This window comes from Arachis hypogaea, chromosome 11 (genome assembly GCF_003086295.3).
Source record: "Arachis hypogaea cultivar Tifrunner chromosome 11, arahy.Tifrunner.gnm2.J5K5, whole genome shotgun sequence".
Taxonomy (NCBI): domain Eukaryota; kingdom Viridiplantae; phylum Streptophyta; class Magnoliopsida; order Fabales; family Fabaceae; genus Arachis; species Arachis hypogaea.
The window spans coordinates 121,676,639-121,688,397 of record NC_092046.1 but is presented as its reverse complement, the minus strand read 5'-3'; the positions used below and the strand labels follow the sequence as shown (position 1 = coordinate 121,688,397).

At 29.6% G+C, this 11,759-nt stretch overlaps 1 protein-coding gene across 1 annotated transcript; it reads left to right on the top strand.

Annotated features, from left to right (window-relative positions):
- Nucleotides 1-3,194: 3,194 nt before the first annotated feature.
- Nucleotides 3,195-6,555, top strand: LOC112721700 (uncharacterized). The gene is made up of 5 exons (XM_072206078.1): nt 3,195-5,110; nt 5,214-5,510; nt 5,602-5,701; nt 5,794-6,391; nt 6,479-6,555. Exons 1-5 carry the CDS (start codon nt 3,195-3,197, stop codon nt 6,553-6,555), a joined length of 2,988 nt encoding a protein of 995 aa, XP_072062179.1.
- Nucleotides 6,556-11,759: the final 5,204 nt, after the last annotated feature.

Here is an 11,759-nt window from a genome sequence, read left to right as displayed (position 1 = left end):
TAAATTTTTGTTACATAATAATCTTAAAAACTAAATATTTAGAAGATCATATTAATTAAATACAAATTTTATATTAATGGATAAGATAGATAAGATAAAATAAGATAAGATAATTGTCTCAAATTATATAAAAAGGTGTTAAAGACTCCTCAATTATATTACTCATTCCACACACATATACTTTTTAAATATATTCTGTGTTGGAGTATCTTTATAAGTACTCACCCATCGTTCCAATAAGACAAATTGTCTTAAACACAATCCGTACATAGGTAAAATTTGTTTTAATATCTATCATTATGTGATTTAATGTTTATTATTATAATTTTTTATTATTAATAATTTATTATTTACCGATTAGTTCTTTATTTACTTTATCTTGTTTAGTTGAATTAATAATTTTTAAGATAAAAAGTTATTTGTGTCTTTTTATAAAAAAAAGAATAAAGAATAAAAATTTTTTTAATATCTAACCGAGACAGTTTTTTATACTTTTGTGTCCATTCTTCTACGAAGGACAGTGATGGACACAGGATTTAGAAGGATAGGCATAGACTTTTTTATAAATTTTGTTTTCCTTTGTGTCTATAGATATTTTTTATTATTCCACTATTACCCCTTTTTATTTTTCTTATTGCGTTATGTTCAGAGAGGTACTATCTTCTTCCTGGTCTTTCTTTATCTCTGCGTTCTTTCTTTCTCTTTCTTTCAGGTATTCTCTCCTTTTTGTAGAATTTTTTATTGGACTTCATAATTCCTTCCTTCTTATCGTTCTTACTTCAATACCATTTTAACTTTGTATTATATTATTTGATTTGTAATAAAAATAATGACAAAAATAATTAATCTTAAAACTTTTGAAAATATTATCAAAGGTAAAATTGATCTTTTAAAATGCTAAAAAATAATTTATAAGTTATAATTGATTTTATATAATTTAAAGAAAAATCAGTTTTTAGATAAAAAAATTGGTTTTCTAAATATTTAATAGATTTTTATGTGTAAAAACTATTTTTTTTCATGTAAAAACGAATTCTTTTTTAATACTGATTTTTTATTTAAAATTAGTTTGGCTTATTAACCTAAACAAATTTTTTTATTAATCAAACTCAGATTTATTTTTTTGTTAATCTTAACCATATGTATTGCTACATATAAATATTAAATTTAAAAATAAAATAATTATATTTATAAATTTTATTTTAATATAAATATTATTATATATTTTTTTATTAAAATTTTTGGCTTCTTCAAACATTTTTTTCAAGTTCTGTCTGTACTCCTATGTCCTCTCATTCTCTATTAAATTAGTTTGTATTTGATGTAGAAAATTTGGAATTACATGGCTATTTTAGTCATTCACTATAATATTTTAGTCTTGTCCATGTGTATCCAAACATAATACTGGACATTACATTAGTGTCTTGTACATCGTATCCAAATATAATACACAAAGAATAATTTTTAGTATCTCCATCCTATTGTCTCTGTCTCAGTATCATATCATGTCCTGTCTCTATAAACAAACACAGCCATAAGAATGGAATACTTTTTAAGTTTTAAATTAGATAACGTTAAAAACTTGAAACAATGAATAGTCATATTCAAAACGATGAGATTTATAATACCGTATGATTTAGTAAGGTTCCAGTAGATCTCTTTGAAATTTTATGATTGAACAATTTGAAAAAGTAATGTAATAAAAAAAAATTTTTTAAAATACATATTTTTACTAATATTTTAAAAATATTTAGCTAATTTAAAACAATATAGAACAGAAATAATAAATATTTTGTTAATTTTATTCTATTATAAATATTTGTATTTTATTTTTATATTAAAATAACTATTATTTTTAAATTTTAATAATTTATTTATTAGTTTATATCTATTATATACTACAAGTAATTGTCTCAAAAATGATATTAATAGATATTATATCATTATTAAAAAAAATAAGTGAATTTATAATTATTATTAAATAAAAATATAATTAATTTAAGAATGAATGAGTTTATAATTAAAATTAAAATAAATTAAGTAGAAGTAAACTATATGATAAAATATATATATATATATATATATATATATATTATAATTTGCATATATATTAATGAGAGTTAAATCAGCTTAGTGGCATAAAAATATATTTTTATTGTAAATGACAAGGGTTCGAACCCAATTCACACATTTTGAGAAATTTTAAACTTCATACGGTGCGGTCAGACCGACTTTATCGAATTTGACCGGTTTTTTTGGATTTGACTGATTTTTTTGTCGAAGCGGTCGATCTGATTCAATTTTAATAAAAATGGATAAGATCTTTGCAAGTTTATTTTTATATTTTTGTATTTTTTAAAATTTTTGGAATTTTTTTATGTTCACTGAAGTATATTTTTATAATTTTTTACATGAATTTTTATTATTCATTGTTGATATAAATTTTTTTATCATTATTATCGATATATATTTTTTTATAGAATAATATTATTATTTTATTTGACTTTGTGTAATTTTTATCTTGTGTTTTTAAAATTAGTATATATTTTATTTATTATTATCATTTTTTCATATTATAAATTTCAACACATACATTTAAGTTTTTTTCCTAAAAAATTATAGTGAAATAGTTCATTTTAATAGTATGATATACTAATTTTTTAATAGTAATATGAATTATCGGTGAAGTGTGGTACATATTTTTTAGATGATTTATTATTTATCAAAATATAATATTATAATTTTGTAACATTAAATTAATTATACTCATAGTTGGTTATCTCATAAAAATATAATTTAATTAATCTAATTTTTAATATACTTTATATGTAGATATGAAAATTTCAGAACATCGAAAGTGGATGTACAATAGAAATTTGCCAAATCGAGGAGGATTACGACAGGAATTTGTCAATGGCGTTCGAAATTTTATTGATACAGTTACAAAACAACCTCAATTTGTACTTGAAGGCAGTGTACTTAGATGTCCTTACAACAAACATAAAAATAAGATTTTCTTAACTCCGGATGAGGTTTCATTAGATTTATATAAATATGGTTTCATGCCAAGATACTGGTGTTGGGATTCACATGGAGAGAGTCCTTTGCATTTGAATTTAGATCAAGATAATAATCAAGAAGGTACATGTTCTTCTCCGCATGCTAATGTGCCAATAAGAAATTCGTATGAATCTATGGTGGTTGATGCTGCTGGACCAGAATTTATGAGTCAATTTGAAGAAAACATGGAGGAGCCTCCGAATGCAGAAGCTAAAAAATTTTATGATTTATTACAGTCTGCTCAGCGCCCATTATTTGAGGGATGTATTGATCATTCAGAATTATCAATGGCAGTTAAAATGTTGAGTATAAAAGCTAAAGGAAATGTATCTCAACAAATCTTTTATGATTTCGTGAAAGCTATGAAAGAAGTGATGCCGAAGGATAACTTACTTGTCTCCAATTTTTATGAAGCAAAGAAGCTAGTATCGAAACTTGGCATGAAAAGCAATAAAATTGATTGTTGCATTAATGGTTGTATGCTGTATTACAAGGAGGATGATATACTACGAAAGGAATGTAAATTTTGTCATTCTCCAAGGTACAAGATAGGTAAAAAGGGTAAACAAGTTCCTTTGAAACGAATGCACTATTTACCACTTATACCTCGTTTAAGAAGACTTTATGCTTCAATGAATACAGCATCTCACATGCGATGGCATTTTGATCACGAGTTTAAAGGAGTTCTTGAGCATCCATCGGATTCAAAAGCATGGAAGTATTTTGATAGAAAACATCCACAATTTTCTCAAGAACCACGCAATGTCAGACTAGGATTATGTGCTGATGGATTCACCCCTTTTGGTCAATCCGGTAAACAATATTCATGTTGGCCAATAATTGTCACTCCGTATAACCTGCCTCCTTCTATGTGCATGAAAACTCCTTACATGTTTTTATCCATGATTATCCCTGGTCCTCGTAATCCCAAAACCAGGATTGATGTATACCTGCAGCCCTTGATTGATGAGCTAAAACTACTATGGAAAGATGGCGTTTTAACTTATGATATTCATTCCAAGTCAAATTTTGTAATGCGAGCTGCATTGTTGTGGACTATTAATGATTTTCCTGCATATGGAATGTTGTCTGGATGGATGACAGCAGGCAGGCTAGCATGCCCATACTGTATGGAACGAACCAAGGCATTCCAATTAAAAAATGGGGGAAAGCCATCATGGTTTGACTGCCACAGACAATTCTTGCCAAATAATCACATGTTTAGAAGAAACAAGGATGCATTCTATAAGAATAGAATTGAGAGATCAGAACCTCCTCCAAGATTGACTGGAGATCAAATATGGTATATAGTTCAGAATTATGATAAGATAAGTGATGTTGAGCAACTTGAGATAGAAGGATATGGAAGTACGCATAATTGGACCAAAAGAAGCATATTTTGGGATTTACCTTATTGGCGTCATAATTTAATCCGTCATAACCTTGATGTAATGCATATTGAGAAGAACGTATTTGATAATATATTCAATACTGTCATGGACATCAAAGAGAAGACTAAAGATAATGTAAAGGCTAGAATGGATCTGTCATTATACTGCAAGCGAAAAAATTTAGAACTGCCAGAACAAAGTGGAGGTAAAATTATAAAACCCAAAGCAAACTACACATTTACCCTCCAGCAAAAGAGGGCAATATGTGAATGGGTGAAAGAGTTAAGGATGCCTGGTGGGTATGTTTCAAATTTAGGGAGATGTGTTGACATGAAGGAGGGCAAGTTATATGGAATGAAAAGTCATGATTGTCATATATTTATGGAACGTTTACTGCCAATTGCTTTTAGTTCATTGCCAGAGCAGATATGGAAGCCAATAACAGAGTTAAGTCAATTCTTTCGAGATTTGTGCTCAACATCGTTACGAGAAGATGTTCTAAATAAGCTAGAAGAAAATATTCCAATTGTGCTATGCAAGCTAGAACGTATTTTTCCTCCTGGATTTTTTGACTCAATGGAACATCTACCTATTCATTTGCCATTTGAAGCATTGCTTGGTGGTCCTGTGCAATATAGATGGATGTATCCTTTTGAGAGGTACCTTATTTACACCTCTATATTTACTCTCAAATTTCTTTTTACTGTTTTATTAGGTCAACTATTTGTTATTTGATTTTTGTTATGAATTTTTTCATGATAGGTTTCTCCATCATCTTAAGAAAAAGGTCAAGAACAAAGCACATGTTGAAGGATCTATCGTTGAATCATACCTAATTGAGGAGATTTCTTACTTTTGTGAGTACTATTTTAACCAAACTAGCATCGACGCAAAGCAAAATGATGAAGGTGATGATTCAGTTGAGCAAAATTTGTCTATTTTTAATTTGCCTGGTTGTTTTGCTGGTGAATGCAAAACTCGTTATTTAGATGACAAAGAATTCAGTGCAGCCATGAATCATATACTAATAAACTGTGATGAAATTAAGCCATATATTGAGTGAGTATTTATCTTTCTATATATATTCTTACTATTAATAATATTTTCTTATATTAATAATTTTAATTTATTTGAAATTTATGTACTATAGGATCTTTGTGGATTTCATACGCCAAGATCATATAACTTTAAGTGATGAACAAGTTGATCAATTTATTGAAGCGGAGTTTGCAAAATGGTTTAAAAATTATGTAAGTCAACATGATATGATAGTCTTATTGTACACACAATTTTTGGTAGATGACATATTATATTCTAACTTATTGGTTCTTATTTAATACAGGTTCATGATCCTTTAAATAATGTGACAGATTCGAATATTCATTCCTTGGCATGGGGTCCTTTAAGAATTGTTAAATGTTGGCCTATCTACAAAGTCAATGGCTTCAAGTTTCACACAAGATCTCACTCAAGTGGAAAGTCAACTCAGAATTATGGAATATGTGTCAAAGGCACAGGTTATGGTGAATATGAAAATGATTTCTATGGCCAGCTTAATGAAATTATTCAAGTTGAGTATACTGGGCTACCACTAAAAAGAGTTGTACTATTTAAATGTGAATGGTTTGATCCCACAATTGGCAAAGGAACAAAGGTAAACAAAGAGTATGGAATCATACAGATTCGAAAGAATCGACGATATGGTAAATATGATCCGTTTATCATTGCACATAAAGCAATTCAAGTATATTTTGCACCTCATCCAATGAGCAACACCAAGGAAAAAGCAGAATGGTGGTTTGTATTCAAGACTAAAGCAAGAGGTGAGATTGAGATTGAAACAACAGAGGATTTTGCATATCAAGAAGATGGCACAAATCAATCTAACAATCATATCTCAAATGATATTGACATTACTGTTGATTTACTGGATACCAATAGTACAAGATATGAAGAAGAAGAAGAAGAAGATGATGATGATGATGATGATGATGATGATGATGATGATGAGCCACTTGGGGATGAAGACGAAGATATGGATGAGGATGAGAACGAAGACGAGGACGACGACGAGAACAATGAGGATGAAGATCAAAATGAATAGTATGAAAAAGTCCACTAAGAAATGTATTTATTTGTATTTTTTTAAATTTTTAATATACTACAATCTTATGAAAAAGTATATGACTTTTTTATTTTACGTGATTTTTTTATTATATTTTATTTTTACTATTTTTTTTAGAAGATTGGATATAATTTATTGAGAAAGTCTAGGAACTAGCACTTTTATTAAAATTTGGCCAGCATTTAATCATTAAAGGAAAAATGAGTAATTGTCCACCATTAGATGTAATCTTATACTATTAAAAACACTACTGATGACTAATTGATGGTTACAAATCACAAAATCTGCTGACCCCTAGCACTCTTCTAATTTATTTTTAAAATTTTTATATATGTAATTCTTTGATACACTTTATCTTAAATTTGTTAAAAAATTAAAATTTGAATTATTATAACGTAAATAATTAAAAGAATAAATTAAAAATAATATGAGGTAACTAAAAAAATCAAAATTAAATATAAGATGGTTTATAAAAATTTGTATGAGAAATTTAATATTAAGTATAATAAAAATAAAAGAATAAAAAAAAAGAAGATAGAGTATATAAAAAAGTCAAACATAATATACAATGATAGAAAAAGAAAACTAATATAGTCAATTTAGTTCTAAAATTTAGGATTGAATAAGTATATTTGTTAAAATTTTTTTATTTAGTACTGAGTACGTACTACCTGAATTAAAAGAGTTACGATGAATAATAATTTACTAGTCTTATATTTTAATGGTTGATCTATAATGATTCAATTAATTATTTTAAGATTGTAATTTACTTCATATTTGATATTATATAAAAATAAATTATTAACTTAATAAAAAATTAAATGATTTTTTTATTTTTTAAAATATTTAAAAATATATTTTAAAAATAAACCAATTAAATTTCATGGTAACCCCACCAAAAGTACCCATTTCGTTGGCGCCAGCACAAAATGACTTCCCCCACCAGAAGTTCCAATTCGTGTGCGCCTCTCCTGAGATGATGACACTAAATCTATTTCGCGGGTGCTTTGCGAACAATGGCCTGCGCATTTTTGTAAAGCTTTCTCTGCATGCGTATTATGAGAATTAATTTTTTTATTTACTTATTTATATAAAAAAAGCCTGCATAAATAATCGGTAACGTACCTATTAATCCAATTTTAAAAAATATGTATAATAATAAATAAGATGTTAATTGGTATGATGATTATTGCATATTTTGAACAAGAGGTTTTGGAGTTGAAAGGTGCAAACAAAAACCGTACCTTTTTATAAGTTATATATAATTAAGGTTATTTTAGGAAAAAAAACTTTATTTTAGAATAGTAAAAATATTTGGGACAAATCATAGACTAATTTAAAATATAAATAATATTTTTATACTAAATTTTAAAAGTTTTTAATAAATATTTGAAATCTATTTGAAAATTGATGAACTTTCAAACGGAATTTACAAATGATGCTATTTTTGTCTCAAATTTGTGGGAAAAAATTTTGTCTACTTCGAAGGGTTAGTTATAGTAAAAGCATTTAAGACTAATTATAGACAAATTTGGGATAGAATTAACATTTTTCAAAATGCGTCCCAAATCCGTCTGAAGTTATTGCGCATATTCAGATGGAATACGGACGAATTATAGTTTTTGTCCAAAATGTGTTGCTAATCTGTATGAAATTTTTGGCGCCATCTAAAAAAAATTTGGCGCCAAAATTTGGGACAAAATTTAGACAAATTTAGGACAGAATATATTATTTCAATATCTCCACTAAAAATTGTTCAACATTTGTCTCAAATTTGTCCGAAATGAAAAAGTCATTCGGACGGAATAAATTTCGTTTAAAATTTTTGTCCAAAAAAGCCCGATTTCTAGTAGTGATAGTTCATACTTTGCCCGAGATTTGATGGTCCAAACAGGTGTTCTAAGTCAGCTCAAGAATTCTGGCGTTTAACTCCCAAACTGGCACAAAAGCTGGAGTTAAACGCCCAAACTGGCACAAAAGCTGGCGTTTAACTCCAAGAAAAGTCTCTACGCATGGAAGCTTCAATGCTCAGCCTAAGCACACACCAAGTAGGCCCGGAAGAAGATTTCTGCATTAATTACTGATTTCTGTAACCCTAGGCTACTAGTTTTCTAAAAATAGGACCTTTTGCTATTGTATTTTCATCTTTGATAAGTCTTATGCTATCTTAGACACGTTTAGAGGCTGGCCATTCGGCCATGCCTAGACCTTGTTCTTATGTATTTTCAACGGTGGAGTTTCTACACACCATAGATTAAGGTGTGGAGCTCTGCTGTTCTTCATGAATTAATACAAGTACTATTATTTTTCTATTCAACTCAAGTCTATTTCTTCTCCAATATATTCATTCGTTCTTCAACTTGATGAATGTGATGATCCGTGACACTCATCATCATTCTCATCTATGAACGCGTGACTGACAACCACTTCCGTTCTACATGCAAACAAGCTTGAATGCATATCTCTTGGGTTTCTAATCTAAGATTGGAATCTTCGTGGTATAGGCTAGAATTATTGGCGGCCATTCCTGAGATCCGGAAAGTCTAAACTTTGTCTGTGGTATTTCGAGTAGGATCTGGGAAGGGATAACTGTGACGAGCTTCAAACTCGCGATTGTGGGGCGTGTGACAGACGCAAAAGTATCAATAGATCCTATTCCGACATGATCGAGAACCGACAGCTGATTAGCCGATGTTGTGACAGAGCATTAGGACCATTTTCACTGAGAGGACAGGATGTAGCCATTGACAACGGTGATGCCCAACATAAAGCTTGCCATGGAAAGAAGTATGAATGATTGGAAGAAGGCAATAGGAAAGCAGAGGTTCAAGGGGAACAAAGCATCTTCATACGCTTATCTGAAATCCACCAATGAATTACATAAGTATCTCTATCTTTATTTTATGTTTATTTTCATCACCTTAAGCTCCATAACCATTTGAATCCGCCTGACTGAGATTTACAAGATGACCATAGCTTGCTTCAAGCCGACAATCTCCGTGGGATCGACCCTTACTCACATAAGGTTTATTACTTGGACGACCTAGTGCACTTGCTGGTTAGTTGTGCGGAATTGTGACAAAGTGTGATTCACGTTTAAGAGCTCCAAGTCCTTTGGCGCCATTGTTGATGATCACAATTTCGCATACCAAGTTTTTGGTGCCATTGCCGGGGATTGTTCGAGTTTGGACAACTGACGGTTCATCTTGTTGCTTAGATTAGGTATCTTTTCTTCAGAATTTTTAAGAATGAATTCTAGAGTTTCAAGGTGATGTTCCCACCATCACAAAAGCTGATTGATTCTCATCAATTTAGCTATTGAATGTGATGTCCTGCTGAAGCTTGGCCAAACATGTCTAATCCTTTTTAGACTGAAGCTTTAGACTAACATTGCATGATGCCTGGAATTCTTATTAAAAGTTTTGATTCTCTTTATTTTTCTTTCTATATAATTTTCGAAAAAAAAATACAAAAAAATTTTTAAAATGATAAAACCAAAAATATTTTATGTTTCTTGTTTGAGTCTATTGTCTAATTTTAAGTTTGGTGTCAATTGCATGTCTTTATCCTTCTAATTTTCGAAAATATTGTTCTCCATTGATCTTCATGTTATTCTTGATGATTTCATTGCTCTGATCTTCAAATTCTCTTGTTTTGTAGGTTTTGTTGTTTCTTATATGCATTTTTACATTGTTATAGTCCTTAGTATACAAACTTTTAAGTTTGGTGTCTTACATGCATTGTTTATTTGATCTTAGTTGCATTTTTATTGATTTCCATCATCAAAAATTCAAAAATATTTTTTAAAACTATGTCTTTTCAAGTCAATAATACAGAGAATTGAAGATTCAGAACATTCAGCAGAGGAATCAAACAGAAAAAGCTGGGCGTTCAAAACGCCCAGTGAAGAAGGAAAACTGGCGTTTAAACGCCAACCAGGGTACCTGGCTGGGCATTTAACGCCCAAAAAGGTAGAGATTTGGGCATTAAACGCTAGAATGGGCACCATTCTGGGCGTTTAATGCCAGGATGACACTAGAGGGAAGATTTTGTTTTTAATTCACATTTTTTTCAAGTTTTCATAATTTTTCAAAATCAAATCTTTTTCAAATCATATCTTTTCAATCATATCTCTTTCAAAATCAATTTCTTTCTATTTTATATTTATTTTTACTATTTTCAAAAATCCTTGCTTCAATTCAAGATTTACTTCAAAAATTTTCAAGTTGTTACTTGCCTATTAAGAAAGGATCAAATTTTAAATTTTAGAATCATATCTTTTAATTTCTTGTTAGTCAAGTAATCAACTTTAGTTTTAAAACTTTTTCTTTTTAATTTGATTTTCAATCATATCTTCTCAATCATATCTTTTCAATCACACCCTTTTTCAAAATTAATTTTCAATCATATCTTTTTAATTTCTGATTTCAAAATCTTTTTCAAAAATCACTTGATTTCTTTCTCAATCTTAGTTTTCGAAAACCAATTACCAAATTTTCAAAATCTCTTACTTTAATTTCGAAAATTTCTTCCCCTCTTCTCCACCTCCTCCTTCTATTCTTCTTTTCTTCTGACACTTCAAGGAATCTCTATACTGTGACATAGAGGATTTCCTACTTTCTTGTTCTCTTCTCTTTTATATGAGCAGGAACAAAGATAAAGGCATACTTGTTCAAGCAGATCCTGAACCTGAAAGGATCTTGAAGAGAAAGCTAAGAGAAGCTAAAGAACAATTCTCTTTAGAGGGCCTAACAGAGCTCTTCAAAGAAGAAGAAACTATGGCAGCCGAAAACAACAACAATGCCAACAATGCAAGGAAGGTGCTTGGTGACTTTACTGCACCTACTCCTGATTTCTATGGGAGAAGCATCTCTATCCCTGCCATTGGAGCAAACAACTTTGAGCTTAAGCCTCAATTAGTTTCTCTAATGCAACAGAATTGCAAGTTTTATGGACTTCCATTGGAAGATCCTCATCAGTTCTTGGCTGGATTCTTGCAAATCTGTGACACTGTCAAGACCAATGGGGTTGACCCTGAAGTCTACAGATTTATGCTCTTTCCTTTTGCTGTAAGAGACAGAGCTAGAACATGGTTGGATTCACAACCTAAGGAAAGCCTGAACTCTTGGGAAAAGCTTGTCAATGCCTTCTTGGAAAAGTTCTTTCCACCTCAAAAATTGAGC